We start from the raw sequence: 19,146 nt of genomic DNA, 5'->3' as shown, positions 1-19,146 counted from the left end.
CTGTTGTCCCTGATGCATCCAACAATGGAAGTTTCTTCATCATACTTCTGGACCAGACTCAGCTCTGAGTTGTAGCAGAAGCCTGAAGTGTAGATGGTGAAGAGGAGAGGGGCCAATACTGTCCCCTGAGGTGCTCCTGTACCGCACACCACAGTGTCAGACGTGATGTCCTTCCGCCTGAAATACTGTTGTCGATCAGTGAGATAGTCATATCTTGTAAAACAAGTATAAAAAAAAGTGTTTAAGAAAATTGTCATTAAAAGTGCAACTACTTTCAGACGCCAACATCAAACGTCTGACCCACTTTTCATTCACCAACTTCAACTTCAGAGCCAAAATGTAAAATCCAATTATAAAAAATAAATGAGAGCCACATTTGTATCAGACTTTATTAGCAAAAATACAATTGCCACATATTAAAATAACCCAAATATGTTCTGCTTACACTTAAGCACCGCACTACGACAGTTCCTCGTCTCATTTATAAAAATTAAAAATAAGCAAGCAAAAATATACAGACCCTCACCCTTTGGTGCAACAAACTCTGCTCTACAGTAATATCAGACAAAATACATACAAAAATGCATCTAAAACACCATTTTATATTGATTTGTGAATTGAAAAATAAACTTTATAAATAAAAATTGTCAGTTCTGAGTGCCTATATGTATCGTCACATTGTGCCCAATGTTAAAATACAGTACCAAGAGTTTAGTTGAGTTTAGAATGTCAGTTGTTTAACAGAAAAATGTTTGTTTTTTTTAGATTGCAAAACTACAACGCGTCACAGAAGATAACTTGTATAAAAAGGCACATGGACGACAAAACATTTGAAATTGTAGAAATGGCACAGATTCATAGTCGGTGGACCTTGTGGGTTAGTTTACCAACACACCCTTAAATAACTAGGCAGCATCAATAAATCATTTTTCCTTTTCCTTCCACTCAGATATTTTACAAACTCCTTATTCGAGGACGTAAGTTGCAGCCGTTCAAAGGAGCCAAAGTTCAGATTTGTTCTTTTTCAAGGAAACTTTTAAACACCACTTTATGTTTTTCGTGTTTTTGATGAACTGATGACAGTGAATTGTTCACATCACATTCCTACTTGCAGGAAATTAACCAGTATTATTTTGATCTTATTATTGAACAGCATGCATTTTCCAGGATAGATGCCTTTTCCAATCTAAGAACAGAGATATTCCCATGTCAGAGTGTCAGAAGACAAATCAAACTAGACCAATTATCTAATGATAAGCCAAGAAAACCTCAGACGCGCAATTTAAAAAGACTGTTGGCAGAGAAGCATTGACATAGGAATTCATCGTGGGTCTCCATAAGCCAACCCTGAAGATACACAACATTCTCAATACACAGAGTGACTTCCCTACTGTAGAACTGCCTTGGTACTACATATCTAGAGGTGGCCCCCCATCTTTCCAGTCTGGGGAAACTAAATTAACTGAATCAAGATGGAAAACCCCTCAAAATAGTTTACCAAAAGTGCTTCAATTCCACATGGCTTTAGATCAAACATGGGCCAAGAGTGGCTTACAATATTTGATGTGGCCTCTGCGGTACAGCATTACAATTTAGTTTTTGAACTGACTCACTTACATTTGCTTTGATAATGGAAGTGTATATTGCAATCAAAGGAACGCATAATAAGGAACTTAAAACTAGTTAAAAACCGTGTGTAGCCTAGGAGAACAATAAGAGCTTTGATTCTCAACAACATGTTGTTTAAGGTGGATATCTGAAACCTGTGACAAAAAAAAAGAAAATGACACATTCTAGCTCAGTAGAAACAAATTGATGTCTGGTGGTGCGTAGGTGTGAGTTTCTAGAGGTGGAGAAGAAGAAGAAGGGAAAAAAAAGGGAGTTTCACATGGATTAACGATGAAATGGAGGCTCGTTCGAAAGCCAAAGCTGTGAGAGCAACAGAAAGGAAAAGGAGGTTTGAGAAAATAGGATGTTCGCACACAGACATGGATAACATTTAGAGCATTGCTAGGGTTTAACTGAGCTCATTGGTCACACCGAGCTATATTCTCGAAACACTTTACTCTGTCAGGTCGACAAGAAATGTTCTCAGACATTACCGCGAGCCGTCGACAGGCAGGAGATGCGTTTTCTCGGAGTGGCCGGATTATAAGTGAGTACTAAACACAAATGAACCACATTAAGTCAGCGTTGTAAAAAAAACAACCTATCATGCTTTAAACAGTGAAAAACCACTGTAAACATACACAACCACCCGCAAGTCCTTATATTTTGTCGCTTTACTGGAGCCGAGTCAAACTTTCCTCCTTCAAGCCATCAGAGTAAATTAAAAGGCAAACAACATTTGTCTGTGTCACTAATGAGAACAGAGGGGTCAGCTAACCAGGTTTCCCCAGACAGATTTAATTTAGTTGCATCCATTATTCCACACACACACACACACAGATGTATGCTGGACAGAATGAATAATGGATATTACGTTTTATCTCAATGTCCTCAGCAACCGGGTGTACGTGTGTGTGTGTGTGTGTGTGTGTGTGTGGAATAGAGGAAAAGCATACTGATGAAGTGTAACACTGTGATGTTGTGAGAGCATGACAGAGTTCATTCTTATCTTCAACTCATTTAATTGTCTGTGAAATTAAATTTTTGACATTTTTTTTTTTTTTTTAATGGCAGACCCAGGGATGCCATCCAGCTCTTCTCCTCGGGACTGAAAATATGAAAAGGATTTTGTTCGACTTTTATCCTCCCGCGCTAGTTTTCAATAACTAAACTTAAGAAGAAATTATTTGGGGGGGGGGAAATTGAAAACCAATGCCAGGGAAAAACCCTCTTGTTTTTGGATTACAAATCCAAGCAACACTATGTACATCACATTCATGTTATCATGAGTAGAATATAAATAACAGTGGTGTTTAAAGTACCCGACTTTGGCTCCATAAACGGCTTCGTTCCCTTTTTGAAATCACTCCTAATCTAGAAGTGACCCAACTTTACGTCACAATTAATTTGGTCAGCTGTGAAATGTTGTTGCTCCTCATGAAATAGCTGCTTATAAACATGTCAGTTAGATAAAGAAGTTAAATATATATATCTTTATATAGATACATATACAGTAAATAAACACGAATAATAGAAAAAAGACTTAATCAAGGCTACATGCATGCAGTTAAAATGTATTACAATCTAAATGATGGGCAACAAAAGCTAGCCAGTTTAAATACGTGCTTGTATCACACAGTTGTTTAAATAAATTATATAAAATAGAAGCAAAAAACAGAGCTGCCTTTCAGTGGACTTTTGTCAAACAGGGTGAAGTGTGATGACTTTGAGAGGTACATATTGTCTCAAAACTTGGGTTAAAGCTCCAATAGATCCCTTGAAAACTTGATGTATCCAACAGACACATTAATAATCCAAAACTATTCCTTGAAGTGTGCTTCAAATCGATTCCCGCTGGTCTCAGCACTGTTGGATAAGAGGTAAGAATACTTAAAGGGGGAATCTGCGTGTCAACGATTCTGCGGGTCACTCTGCTGTCTGTGCGTCTGCTTGTTGAGCCATCTGCTGCTGATCCTTGTTGAGGATGATGCTGATGAGGTCGCCCTCGTGCTCCTTCATGTGCTCCATCAGTCGCTCCTTGCTGGTGGACTCGAAGCCGCAGATACAGCAGCAGAAGAGCAGCACGCAGTACTCCATGTTGGTCCCCAGCTGATTGGTGAGGGCTGTGGATTCGGTTTGTGGCGGCTCCGTTTTCAGCTGCACGTCTGCGCTCGGCCGGGTCACTGCTGGTGTGGATTCGACACAAGCCTTTGGTTTTGCTGCAGTGGCAGGGGCCACGACGGGACGCTCTGCCACCGACTCCAGGACCTCCGGTATCTTTTGAGGAGCTCTAGTCATTTAGGAAACAAAACAAAAAACATTAGTAAAGCTGCAAATGAAACACCAGCTAAATTGGTGAGCACCAATCATTTCAATAGTAGCTTCGTGAAGCAATTTCTGTTTTGAGCCAAATATTGGGAATATTAAATAATGTGGCATAACCTGGATATGGTCAGGGGCCTCATGTGGCTCATCAGGAGTAAAACTGTTTGACTGATCATGTTGAAAAGCTTCTGATAATAATAATAATAATTTTATTACGCTATTCATTGCTTGTTTAAATTCCTAATATAACCAGATTTTTTTCATTGTTGCCGTTTGGCTTTGTCATTGAGTATTTCATCACAGTACGACTTCCCTTAATGCCCAGGGTCCACTTCCAATCTCCTCAACACCTCAATATAGTGACTTACCGGCATTCATTGTTTGAGGGGATATATTGAATACCGAGTATACAGGTGCTTTTTAAACGATAATCCTGACTGGTCGCCTCGCCTTGCATCATTCCTGCTGGAGGTTGATGAGTGTGTTGTGGGCCCCAATGTTTCTACAGTATAATGTAGTTAACTGATTAAATCATATATCATTTGAGGATCTAAAACCTATGGTCTGTTTAAATAATAACGTTCAAAGCACTATATACTTACAGAAGGTTTTCATTACTGTTTTCAACTGATAAAGGAAAACACGTTTAAAAAATAATCCTGAGAAATAATTATATTTTTAAGTCCCCTCCAAGTCAACCACTTCACACCCATCGATCATGTGCAGTGTGAAATTGTCTAAAGAAATATCTTCGTCATAAGGGAAACGAAGTGAGCTTACCGGCTGCTCTGCGAGATGGCTTCGTTGATGGCTTGATTGACCTGCTCGTAGTTGTAGTTCTGGTCTCCTGCGTGCTTCCACATGTGGGATTTGAGAGAAGGGGGATGACTGCACACATAGCCGCAGAGCGAGCACCTGGAAGAAGAGGGAGCGAGACGGTAAGTGTCCAACCAGACGTGGTGAGGTTAAACTAATCCCTCTCAGATCAGCGGGCCCACTCAAGTCTCTGCGGGAAGGAACGAGATCCAGAGGTGACTGCAACCCTAATATTTTTTAAAGCATGATGTTGCAGCTAAAACCAAGAATTACAACCCGTCCCTCATGGCGTAACACTGGAGTGAACTTTGTGAGCTACTACATACATTGTACGTTTAAATATTTATTAGGGTTAACCAAGGCTACCGCGGCTTCCCCTCAACAATCGTGAACTCTTTTGTTCTTTCTCTCTCTTCACTCAGTTTTAAAGTGCAGCGCAATCAGCCGCGTGTTTAGAGGGAGCTTAAAGGCAGACGGACTTAAGAGGGGTCTCATCATCCCTCTGTGCAGTCGGGGTGTGTCTCGCAAAATAAAGAGCGCCCCATCAGGGCAGGGAAATCTCTTTCACCATTACAAAAAAGGAAGAAATCAGGTTCAGTTTAAGGGGTTGAAATGGAAGCAGTATAGAAAAACCTCGTCTTGTTTAAAATTCACTCTCTTGGAAGAGCGACACGGCTGAGAGACCTGCTACGTGCTTCAAGACTGTGAGCAACAAACAGCTGCAGGAAATACAGCAGTTGAGGCAGAAGAAGAAAAAAAAAAATCACTAACAAGTTGCAGAATGGTAATGATTATTTTAGGAAGTACATGTAAGTGTATTATTAAAGCAACAATATGTCACTTTTGACATAATTATTTTTGCATAATAAGTAATGATTTGTTTAGTTTTGAACAGCCATGCCTCAGTAGATGTAGGTCAGGGGTGCTCACACTTTTTCGGTTCGCGAGCTTCTTTTCTAATGATCAAGTTCAAAAGATCTACCTTGATCAAATTTGCTCAATGTAAGTAAGAACATACTGACTACATGACTTGCACTGAATGTAGTGAATGGACTGAATCAGTCATGATGGAATGATGTGTGGATTTAATCATCTTCATAGAAATGCTGACTTACATAAATAACTAGAGTCAGTCAGCGAGGAGCATATTTCCTCATAAGAAGATACTTTTCCTCTGAGAGTAACTTCGAAAAATGTCCATAAGACCTGGTCTTAAGCTCAGTGTCAGCCTGTGTTAAATCTCATCCTCCACTGCAGACAAGTTCAGACTCATATGTACTAAGAATTGCATTGATTTCCTACTAAAAATGGTCATTCATTCGAACCCAAATGGTGCACAAAAATATTCATGTGTAAGAATCTGTGCTTGACACGAATTCAAGCCCTTTTCCCTTGTTCATCAAAATCAACAAAGAATTCAGACGGGTTCATCCCTCATGCCTCCATTTCAATATGTCGATCATATTTAAATGAAGCACAAGACTTAAATTTCTCCATTTCTGTGTTCATGGAAAAAAAAAAAAAATGAAAGCATGAATTCAAACTAACAGTTTATATTTGTTAATTTTAAACATGTTGATATGAATCACACAAGTGGATTATTAAAATTTTAAAACATCTTCAGAAGTTATTAGAATGTGTGGCTCACCTGCACAACGCGTTTGGGTTTGAGCGTATTTTCATTATATTCCTGAGATAAAGGTAATTTACAAATAGTCATCATGTGATGGTGTATTAATACAAGTGTGTTTTAAGGACGCGATCACGAAAGGAAAACCAGCATTTGTTGCGCTTTCATTGGAACCTGCAGCTTAACTTTGATGGAACTGACGTCATGTTTCTGTGACTCTCGTAGAGAAGACCTGAAGCGATCAAACGCGCATTATTTTGTTCGATATATATATATATATATATATATTTTTTAAAACAAGCTTATAATTCTATATCGTTTTTCTGAATTGCGTAAAACGACTATCGCATGTTTTGCTCTTTTTATTCTCGATTCATATGAACTTTGCCGTGCGTTCAGTGGAAGAGGCGGGAGCTCTGATTGGCTGCTGTGCATGTCAATCAAACTGTCAACCAATCGGCGCAATAACCATTTGATTGACATGCACAGCAGCCAATCAGAACTCTCTTTACTATTTTCTAATATCATATTTTATTAAATCACGCGATCTACTCGCAACAGCTTCCGATCGCGATCGACGCATTGCCAACCCCTGATGTAGGTAATAATTAAAGGGCACATAATGTGCAGGATTAAGTGTCTCTTAAATTGTTTTAGGACCTCTATTATACTCATCAGTACTTCAAAGAAGTTTCGTCCAAGCAACCACGCCCGATCTGCTCTGATTGGTCACAAAAACATGAGTTGCATTCATCCTGGAACTCATGTTTTGTACATTAAAAACTAATAATAAAAATAAGGTTTACTGCTTAATGTACACATTACAAAGACACCTAAAAGCAGAGGTAACTCTCACCATGTTTAAATAAATATTAATTTTGTTTCACAATTAACATGTAGGTACTTAACTTATTTAGGGCTTCTAGGGGAGGATACCTCCACCAGACTGACGTCAGAATGTATAATTTAAACCGTCATCTCATATGGGGGAGAACTTTATTAAGTAATAACTTCAAAACAGAGCAACGTCATGATGAATAACCTACTGCATTTTGAAGAAGACAACTTCAACATTAACCAACATGTGAATAAGTTAGGAGAGTTGGGATTTCACATTAGGTGCCCTTAATACAATACTGCTTTATAACAGCGGCACAGAGACTGTATTTTAGTATTAAGTACCGATAGGCCTTTGAAAGTTAACAAGAAAATGAAAAAAAAATGAAAAGAAGAGCCTCTATCTTGTTTGGTAAACAAAATTAGACACAGAAAACAGCGAAATGAGGAGGTGACGACATTTAAGTGACAGTCATTTTGTCACTTCCTACTTAACCTTGAATGCATCCTTAAGCAGTGGGCTCTTACTCACCTGTACTGCTCCAGTAGCTGCACAGCCTGGTGTTCCTGAGGATGTTTCCTCATGTGGCTCTTTAAACTGTTCATGTTGGTGGTGGCAAAGTCGCAGCTGCAACATCTGCTCAGAGGAGAAAACTGATAAGTAGCCAAAACTTTGGGGCAACATTCTGATTTTTTTCTTGGATTGATATACAATCAGAAAAAGCGAGGACCATCTTGTTAAAATAAACCATATAAATAAATAAGTAAATATATATATATATATAAATAAAATACACAGAGGGTACTTAAACAAGACTGATCTAATTTATAGATTTTATTGTATAGTAAAACATTTTATTTGGCTGTTTTAATTGCATTTTGTATGAGATGTCATCAATATAATAAAATATCTTTACAAGGCAGCCTAGTGGCCCTTTGATTAAAAAAGAAATCGTTGGTCACATCAATCAGATTAATGATCCCAGGATTCCGGTTTGATGAGATTAACCCCCAAAATTTGATTCTGCAGAGAGATCATATGTTAAACTGTTACACCCAACAAGCGTACATACAATTTAATGAGAATTTGGTTTCCAAACAAAAATACAACATGTATATACGACTTAATCACCACCATTTTCTGTTAGACAATTAAAGGTATTTATGCTCGATAACTCTTGCGGGGCAGTTTCAGAGTTCAGCTGTCTGCTGACCTTTACCTGAGCACAGAGATATGTGAGGCGTAATTGTGCTCTTAGGTTTGACCTTAGAGGACAAGTGACAGTTGAGTGAGCTAACGCAGACACCTGAATGTGTTCACATCTCTCTGCAGATCTGTGTTAACACAAAGGGCAGAGCTGCCACTGTCGCTGACGCTAGAGCTGATGGGAGACTTTCTGCACGAGCTTGTACCGCCATCTAGTGGTCGACTAGAAACTCATTGTCAAGAAGACAAAAGGGTCTGAATCCAAGACGATTGAATTTTTGGTTGTTTGAGAAAAATAACTTAAACCTTTCTTTATCGTTGTAATATGTATATTCATATCAGTGTCAGTTCCTCTTGTGATACTGTTAGAATACAGCAGGTTTGTCAAGTTTACAACGTGACCCTGGTCTTGAAAAGCGCTCTATAAATACTAGTTACTTGCATGTACAAATCTATGGGGTGGGTCGATTAATGCATTTCCATGAGCGGCTTTGCTATCTCTCTAGTTTGCCTTTGAACTCAGTGATTTTATTGCAGACATTGTGCACCATGTGTGTTGACACAAACCTTAGATAGATAACTAAACTATGAAGCATCCTGTGTAGCAGATAACAGAGTTTATCGACCACAATCTGTCCTAGAGCCAACCTCAAATAAGTACATTCAATCTTTGATCTTAGTAAATGTGCTTGTGTGTGATTTTCTACTATTAATTTTTTCATAAGGCAGAATGTATATATTTTCCTTTTTCTTATGAACATCTTGAAATTAAAAATAGTTTAGATTGTTTTAGAAAGGCAACAACTCACCGGTATGGTTTGTCAGAGTTATGAAACCTCCTGTGGTTCCTCACTCCTACATACGTTGAGCTGGTGTAGTCACACACGTCACACTTGAACATCTGCTGCAAACCACCTTCTGTACAGAACAAGGGAAATGAAATACATTTTTTAAAGCTAGACGTTTTTTATCTTAATTTTAGGAGAAGCTGATCAGTAATTGGAACTTGTCAGGGGAAGCTTCAATTGCAATGTCAGAGAACCACATTCTTACCTTCATCATTTTTACACTCCAATTCCTCTCCGGTGGTCGTGGTTTCACTGAGGGCTGTTAGTGTTGTTGCGTCCGCGGGTTCATTATGATGCTCTCTTTCATGAGCTCTCAACTGGCTCTAAGAGTGGAAATTAAAAGGGACATCTTCAGTTTCTAACATTTCTCAGGCATTTTCATTAATTGTAGATGATCAGCCTGGAATCCTCTATCATTTTTCAAACACACCCTAAGTCCTGAACACTTTGGATGAAGGTTATGATCAAATCTGCACACCAGACTGTTCTATTGTGATAAAAGCCGAATCAATAGGCCTCTCCTTCACTATCACAGGTAGACCAACGAACATCCTGCTGCTCTGCATCACTCTCTTTTATTACCATCAACTAAACATTATGTTTTTACATATAAAATGCACCAGACCATAAGGCAAATTAAGCACAGTGTGACTTTGTAGTATTGTGACTACCAAGTCTAGTAATACTACAGAGCTTCACAGAGTAATAATACAGAGCTTTGAAGAGTAATACTACAATGTAGGGCGGAACAAAACAGACAAAATGCCATATCTCGATATTGTTAAAATATGACTTGCAAAACAAGTGTAAAACCAAACATTTTTGAAAAAAAACGAATATTACATTTATGGTCCCGATAACGATATGTGGGCTTTGAGTATCGGCCGAAAAAAGCGTTAAAATATTTACTTTCTTACCTATTGTGAAATACAACTGCTCATGCTTTTAAAATATATACATTTTTACTGCATATAGAATGACAAAGTTGGTCTGCATGTGAGGGACTCGAGAGCACAGAGAAGTCAGCAAGACCTTCGTTCAGAATAGCCGTTTTAAAAAGATTTCTAATACCTTAAACGCTCAATAATAACATTGGTGATTCAGTTTACATGCAGCATGAGCTGGGATATCGAGCGATATCGTTGGCATACAGTTCTGTTACTACAGAGCCTTGTGGAGTAGTACTCGAGCCTCACAGAGTAATACTACGCAGCGTTTCAGACCAACACTACAAAGACATCGTAATTATCTTTACAGAAGTATCCATCTGCCTCAGAGTGGTTTGAAGGTGTGTGTGTGTGTGTGTGTGTGGTCAAACCAAATAAAGTTAAACCCATTTTCCTCACACACTAGAATAAATATTGATTAAAGGTGTTATTATGTTGACTGATTTAACAGTTGATTTTAGAAGTAACATTTTGTGTCAACTAACTGTTTATCTATTGGCTTTGAAATGTCAAAATAAACATTTGTTAAGCTACCAAGAAGCAAACACGTTCAAATAACACTGACGCTTCCTTTACAACTGTTAGGGGCAAGAGACAACCAATTGCGAAAGTAGTTTAAGATTTTTAGGATTGTTTTAACAACAAAGGTACTGTGTTCCCCAATTTATTCAGGGGTTACATTCTAAAAGAATACCCTGCATTAAACGAAACCAGCAAAGTAGTGACCATAGATTAACTACATTCATTTTAACTAACAAACTCAACATTGAATACGAGGTTCCCTTCTTCTTTACAACCTTAAGTTAGGGCAACATAAAAAGCTCCCCTAAAGCTTTGCCGCCCAGCCAACCAATCACAGACATCTATTATTTTTGAACAGCAACACAGACTTAAAGAATTTTAAAACGGTATTGCCGTGACCAATAAGCCGCCACTAAATATAGCAGTGTGTTGAAAGGCATCATGGGAGTTCCGTTTTGTCGGCAACAGGAGTAAGGTTTTGTGGTTAGTGTTGAAGTTAATCGGCTATTCAAATAAATCCACAGTAGAGTGCGCAAAGTAAACTGTGATATGGCGAGGGGACACTGTTTTGACCTTACCTTGTAGTGGAAAGCATCTGGACACTCCTTGCACTGGTACATTCTAGTCTTGCAGTGGTGGATCATGTGACTCTCCAGGTCTTTACTGTCTGTTGCGATGTGCTCGCAGATGGGACACTGGTACGGCAGCCTCTGCCTGTGGACTCGCATATGCTGCTTGATGTAACCCTTGTTGCCGCTGCTGTACCGGCAAAGTCGGCACCTGTACGGCCTGTCGCTGGTGGGGATGTAGTCCACTAAACTGCCATCTGGTGAACCTTCTACTCCGGAGGCAGCGCTGACTCCGTTGTGAAACTGTGCGTTGTCCTGAAGTTCTTTTAAGATGTCCTCATCTGAGGTGTTCTGGTCGGAGCGTTCTCGGAGTCTTTCAATGACGGTGAGCAAAGACAAGCTGATGCCTGCTTTGGCAGCAGGACCCTCATCCTCAGCTTCCGCAAAACTGAGAGAGCCTAAACCAGTGTGTTTGTCTTCTACATCCAACATACCAGGTGCCATTGTAATCTCTGCAGACTTTTGCCCTGTGACATTAGCAGTTCTCTGCTCCGTGTTGGAACCCTGTGGGCTGGTCTTTAGACTAGTCCTACAGATGGAGAGCTCCGGCATTCTCATCGGCATTGCAACCAGAGCTTCAGCCGCTAGCGAGTGAAGACGAAGGGACTCCGAGTGAGTCCTTTTACGTCCTGCCGGAGGAACATTCTCGTCACGTTGGGACTCATTCATAGTCCCTTCATTGATCTGGTCAAAGACCACCTCCTGCTTGTGGTGATGGATTTGATCCCCCTTCTCATCTTCCTCTATGCTCTGGCTTTTGACCACATCCTGGCTGTGGAGAAGTGGATTAGTTACCATGACAGAGTCCTCGGCAGTGGGTAGGCGCTCTACAATCACGTTGATGTGGCCGGCGCTGTTGGGACTACTGTTGATAATCTTTTGAGCCGAGGACAGCAGGCTGTCTGTGACCTCGGCATTATCATGGTGGATATCAAGCTCCACTTGGGTCTCTGCCTCTGTCGTTACCTGTACTTCCACCAGTGGCTCATCTTTGATTTGAAATGTGCTCTCCTCTTCCTCCTTTACTTTTAGGCCTACGGGCAATACTGTCTGACTCAAAGTCTCTTTCATAACTTGGGATGGTAATGGCACACAAGGTTGAAGTTTGAAGGCAGCGGGAAGAGTTTGAAGGCTTTTTTCTTGGGGCTGGGATGAGAACACAACTAGTTCCTCTTTATTCGGCACACTGACCGCAGTTGCGGCATCTTTCCTTGTTGAGCTTCCGTCGTCATCTTCGAATATAGGGTAGGAACAGTCAACTAGGCCGGCATGCTTCCACGCATGGGTCTTGAGGTTGCGCTGCTGGCTGCATACATAGCTGCAGATAAGGCAGCGGTACAACCCGTACTCTTCATAGCTATACCACTTCTTTCTTGTGCAGCTATTTATATCGTCGTTACCGACAAACGCAGCAGTGTTGGTTCTATCTTCTTCCGTCTGTAAGCTTTTTCCTATTTCGTTGGGTCCCGAGTCTGAGGGCGAAGAGTCCTTCTTTTGCACCGGCCCACTGTCCACAATGTGCGTCTTGACGTGCTCCTCCAGCTGGTGCTGGTCTCTCGAGCTAAAGCGACACTCGGAGCACATTAGGATGAGGTCATTATAGAGCTCGTTGTGTTGCTTCAGGTGCTCCTTCAGCAGGGGGAGGGTCGGGGAGAGATATGTGCAAAGGCTGCACTGATAGCACGTCACAGTTCGTTTGTGGTCACTTGGACTGCCATTGTTTGTTATTTCAGCCACGGAGGGGGTGATGTTGTTATTTCTGTCACCAAATGCTGGTGGGAAAACGGCTTTGTCACACATCTCTCCATCGGCACTCAGCTCATCTCTATTGTTTACCCTCAATTTCTTTGTCAGAAAGTCCGCTTTGCTCACCTGTTGGCCCTCTACAAATATGCCTACTGCCCGCTTTGATACCCTCTTCTGTCCCACGAGGGTGCAGCGCCTCTGTGGTCGCTTCTCCACAATCTTGCTCAGCTTTTCAATAACCTGTATGAGAGAGTCGGCTGCTTGTTTCTGCTGAAATCTCGGAGAGGAATCTGGTTCAGCAGCTTTCTTGATCCTCGAGTGGGACCCTAGGGGTAATGTGGGCGAAGAGGAGGCTGAGGTGGAACGTGTAATGAGCACAGCAACATTGCTGTTCTCGTCCATGGCCTGGAAAACAAGACGAAAGGAGGGATTAGGAATATCATTAACGGAATTGAAAACGCAGGTGAAAGCTGTATCAGTACGATCATGTTACTAAACCAGATACTATCTAATCTTCTAAAAATGTCAGATACTGAGAATCAGATCTGGGTATCCCAAGTTATAATACCATAAAAACAAATTGATCCAAATCGGTTGATGCGCTTTTATATTTTAGGAAAACTTAAAGGAAGATACTTAAATAGAGAACAAACCGAATCAAAAATGATGCATGTCTTAAAAAAAGTCACATGTAGTGCAACAAGTCAAAGTAGGCCTGTACTCCTTATAAGTAAACAGGACGCTCGTTCTACTTAGTTCTTGCAAGAGCAGCATGTAAAACACACAAATCAACCAGCTTTACTTTCCAGATCAACTTTTGCTGAGACAAAATTTTAAATAAAAGATTCACAATGAAACAAGAACAAAGATTAAAAAAACAAAAAACTTTGGCATTTTAGAAAAAACAAAAACGTTAAGAAATTAATATTAATTTACCCATAACACACGCTGCTATAAGTAAATAGGAAAGTTAATTTAACATGATTCTGCCAAGTTAACATTACGATACACAAAGTAGCTGGTGATAACGTTTGCCTGCTCAACATGCTGCTGGGATCTAGGTTAGAGAACGGGTGGTTTGTATTCCTTTCATTTGCAAATAACCAACACTTCCTTCTTCCTAACCACATAATTACTCTCCTCTCGGCCACTTCTGCTTCTTGTTGAACTTTGGCCCGCACAAGTGATTTTTTTTTTTTTTTAACTCACTCACTCAATCAAGTGTGTATCTGCCACATGTCTGTTGTTTGTATCCTTTTCATTGTATTACAGTTGGAATATCTTTTTGCATCTTTATTATTAAATATATAACAATCCAAATTTACATACTCTTTGTGTCAAGGCTGTACCTCTGACATACTTTTGGGGGCATTAGGAGCTATTTGTAACATACTTTAGGTGTTTGAGTATTTATTTACAAGGGTTTTAAACTCGTTACTTGACCAGTAACTAAACTTAGTTCCTTACATTGTCCTGGACTAACCCCTGTAAACTGCTGAGTTAAGCGCAAAAACAATTGTATTTATTATTTTGTCGGAAAAAAAAAAATCACATTTCCACATAAAAAGAATAATATAAAAACTTTCCTCTATTCTTACACTAAGAAAGTAAGGTTGTGTCCCATGTCTTGGAAATACTTAATTTGAAATATTATCACAGAATATGCAACACATTATGGACCAGAAAGTTTGGAAATAAAAGAAGAAAAAAAAAGGAAGTTGTTGTCTGGACAAGATCATAGTGAAGGTGTATAAGGTATACACTAATTTCCCGTCATTCTAGTATGTGGTAGCATGTATCATATGTACTTCAGGTACGAGCTGGGCTATTTTTTGACAAGACAATCCATTTAGGTAGGTAGAACTTTATTTATTTCTGCAATTGATATCATTTTAGAGCCAATAATAGGACAGTGAGCTTGTAATTATGAGTTGAAGTTATTGAATGCTGTGTATCCTATCAAAATATTTACAATTACAGGCAATTAAATTATGCATGTGAAACACACATCATGGAAAGTACTTTTCTTGCTCAAATCAAACAATGTTTTTAATGAGAATTGTTATTTTTGCTTATAGATTTTGGAACAGTTTCTTTCATTTATTATCTTCTTTTACGGCTTAATCCCTTATGGGCTTTCCTGTATTGTAAATGCAAGCTGAACGTCACTACTGACTGGTGGCATGTTTGACCAGGCAGTGAATAGGGATGGGGTCAGCATGGTCCTGTTGCAGTCACAAACCACCACCTGTTATGTCAGGACCTAAAAATATTCCTCCACTTCTGCCTGTGTTGAATGAAGTAGTGAGGCAGCAATAGAAAGCAGAGTTACCCCAACACTCGTGCTAGAGTTCTAGGTTCACTTAATGCTGCCATTCATGTTACTTTGGCAGTTTTAATACAATTCTCAAAACCTAATTAACTAAATCCAGCAACAAGGAGTAAGGTTTCATGAATACACTGACTAGAAGTTGTTCCATCAATTCACACGCAACTCGATACTACCTGCCCTACATTGAAAATCTCCTTTTTAGTCATATTACAACATCACCATTGTCTCCAAGGTTACAGAATATCCCTTTTCCTAAAGTTTAGAGTAGAGCTTACCATCTTGAATGAGTTATTTTGCATATTCATTTTTAAATAAAAGTATTTTTTTTAAATGTTACTGACATACAAATCTTATTTATCTCCTGTTCACATTTTTAAAACTTATTATTTTACCCTTCTTTTGTTTCAAGACATTTAAATGCCAATTAAGGCCTTGTTTTAAGATTCACGAATGTAAGGTTCTCTAAAGATTTAGATTCTTTTTAAGGATTTGCAGGAATTCTGAATACAAACTATTATTTGGTTAGAATAAACCGCTGCTTTTTGTAGCTCCAATAGAACAAGAATAGTAACTTTGTGTAACTAGTTTGTTCATTTGTAAGTCCTAAAAATAATTTTCATAAAAGAGGAGTTTTTCCACCTGAAATGATGTTGACGGTAACATGTCTGTTTTTTAAGTAAATAGAATTAATTAATATTTGTGTCCTTGAAGTAGGACTGGGTGATTAATAAATCATGATTATTATTAAATAAATAAATAAATAATTATAATAATGAATATATATTATTTTAGAAAAATTCTGGTTGATTCCCACCTACTAGCTACCAGAGAAGTGTTAAAAAATTGACGGTGAATTGCATCCTTGCAAAATATTGCAGGTACATGATCGCAGGGGTTGAGATCTCAGTATCGAATACATTTACCCAACTAAACAACAACTACTGTCAACACGTCCGCTTTTTGCAGAACTAAAACCACACTTCCCAGCTGGAGAGCTTAAGGACCAGGTTATGACAGCTGCAGACTGAAGTATGATTTACATCTCATGATTAAATTAAATTGAAAGATGATTTATTTTCATCATTTAAACAAATTTCCAAACTTCCCCGTCTGCTTCCTTGTTTTTCCGTCAAACCACTTCCTGATTGGGTTATCGTGGAGTCCGGCACAGTTTTAGAAAATCCTGGCGGAAACCCTGATTAGACTAATTGTTTGTTGATGTTTTGGCAACTTTTGAGTTAGTTTGTAACATTGTTGAGCGCAGTTTTCTTTTATGATCATCATTTTATTTGACTCGTTTTGTTGTTCGAGTGGAACGTTTTCTGCTTTGGTCGAGTGGAGATTGTTTGATGTCAATAAATTAACAAGATAATTCCACTTTCTATAGTTCTCCTTCAATGTGCTGACAAACTGTCATTTTAAAAACAAAAAATAGTATTGGAAAAAAATAACATAGAAACATTATGAGAAAATGAACAATGATACATTTTATTCATCTTCTTTGTGCTCAAAAAGTGTAGAGAAAATAACAGTCCACTGATACAACAGTTTTCTTACATCATTATATTGATTTTAGTGAACTTGTTCTAGTAAAAGTTAACCGTTATATTTTACAACACTTATAGAGCATATTTTTCTTATGAATATTATGAATGCAAAACTAAGTACAAAGTGCTTTGGGTGTTGAATAAGCATTGAAAAGCGCTATACAAGTAAGAGCCATTTAACATTTATATCATGTTATTCTATCCAACTTGCTTTGCCATTAGAGCAAACTGTCTTCCAGCACTAGTGCAGTTTTCTTATATTATTATTTGAAGTCGTTTTGTCGTTTCAGTGGACTGTTGTCATGTCTTACACAAAATCTGAACTTCTATTTCCAGTGCTGTTAATGCAACATGGGATTTTTTTGTGGTGGCATATAAAATAATGAATTAAGGTTACTCAGGAAATACTCCAACCAAGCACCTGGCAACCAATCTGAGGTACAATATGTTATTAAACTTATTATATTCATCTTTGTTGTAAGAGTTGTCTCTTATATTTTTCTACACTTTTTGAGGGAATTTCCTTACATTATTATTACATTTCACTTGTTTTGTTGTTCCGAGTGGACCTTTATATTTGACTACACCGGCAGAGCACATTTTTATCATATTTATTTTATCCAACTTGTTTTTAATTTAGAGTGGAGTTATATTTTTCAACGCTTGTTAGGTGCAGTTTCTTATATTATTGTTGAGTTTTCTTACAAAACTATTATAGTATTAATTTGATCTAACTTTTTTGTTGTTGTTAAAGTCTTACGTTTTCTTCTTTTGTCGAGATTGTTCTCACTCTGTCGTTTGATGGCAAACATTTTAAAAAGTATAATACCTTTTATTCATATTACAACAGCATCATTGTCTCCAAGGTTACAGAACATCCCTTTTCCTTAACAATGGATGTAACCATCTTGAATGAGAAATTATTATTTTTTGTCCTTGCAGCAATAACACTAGAGACAACAACACACTTACGTTGCACATATAAACCAGCCATGAAAGGCTATTATGTATACATTTCTATAGATTTATCTTATGTGTTTTTTTTAGGGAATATACTAACAATAATCTTATGCGTCTTTCTTTAAATTGTTCTTCCTTTTTATTTCTCTTTGTTCTTGTTCTTATTTTAATTTTTTATGAATAATCGTCTGTATTGCTGTGTCTAATTGGAAAAACAATTTCCAGAAAGAGATCTCCTGATGGATCAATAAAGTTCTACCTAACCTAACCTTAACTAAATGGGCTGATGTACCAGATATCTTTTTTCTTTTTATCTTATCTTGTGCTGCAATACATTCTAGACTATTGCACTCTTGAGAGATAGTGACAAGATATAAATATATATACTGTAGGTAGATGAGATACGAACAAAGATAAGCCCGTGTGTAGCTATAAATACATCCACATCCACGAGGACATATTATAATCCGAAATAATGTTCATTTAATACACGTTTAAATGGCCTTTAATTCTAAAGGGTCATAAACAGCAGTTAATAAAAATAAAAAATCACTCCTTGGCGAGTTGTCGCTCAAACTGTTTGTATTATTGCTGTTGTTTTTATTCCGCGTAACTCGCCACGTACACACGTTTAGAAGCAAACACAAGGTGTTAAAAGTTCGCCGAGTGAAGACTTTAAACACGTTTGTTTATCCACGCTGCGCTGACGGAGATAAAGGGCGGAAAGTAAAGTTAGCTTCTGTGTTCCAAACAGACCCGCTGCTGCTAGCTTACATGAAGGACGTTTAAGCACAACGTTGCCGGTTAATGTGTGACAAACGAACCGTCAGAGCGAAGGTTTTTTTTTATAGCAAAGAAAAATAAACTACTCACCGACTCGCATATAATAAAGTCCACGCTCGTTGTCCCGCTTACTTTTTATTCGCTAGCCATAAATGTGGCCTCTCGCTCTCCCACATTGCAAAATGGCGAGGATGGAATATCAGTCACGTGACTCGGAGCTTGAGTCAGGTGACCGACGCGGCTGTTGAGCTAATGACAGGTTGAGCTTTTGGAGCTGATCTAACATCAGCGAATAAAAAAATTGTATTAATTTATGTTAAAAATAGTAAAAATAAATAAACAAAAAAAAAGCAAGTTGCAAGATAATATTGGTGGAGTAGTTCCTGGTTTTAACCGACAGGGTTCGCAT

The 19,146-nt window shown here is 38.5% G+C and overlaps 1 protein-coding gene across 1 annotated transcript; it reads right to left on the bottom strand.

Moving 5' to 3' along the window:
* Positions 1–3,408: 3,408 nt before the first annotated feature.
* Positions 3,409–18,914, bottom strand: znf507 (zinc finger protein 507). The gene is made up of 7 exons (XM_087784782.1): positions 18,828–18,914; positions 11,319–13,520; positions 9,477–9,594; positions 9,233–9,341; positions 7,749–7,853; positions 4,714–4,848; positions 3,409–3,898 (listed from the first exon to the last, which is right to left on the bottom strand). The coding sequence occupies exons 2-7, from the start codon at positions 13,515–13,517 to the stop codon at positions 3,535–3,537; spliced, it is 3,030 nt and encodes a 1,009-aa protein (XP_087640908.1). The 5' UTR covers positions 13,518–13,520; positions 18,828–18,914; the 3' UTR covers positions 3,409–3,534.
* Positions 18,915–19,146: the final 232 nt, after the last annotated feature.

The sequence above is a fragment of the Callionymus lyra genome, chromosome 2, assembly GCF_982586985.1.
Source record: "Callionymus lyra chromosome 2, fCalLyr1.hap1.1, whole genome shotgun sequence".
NCBI lineage: Eukaryota > Metazoa > Chordata > Actinopteri > Syngnathiformes > Callionymidae > Callionymus > Callionymus lyra.
Note: the sequence above shows the minus strand (reverse complement) of the source record. Positions and strands in the feature narration are given on the sequence as shown.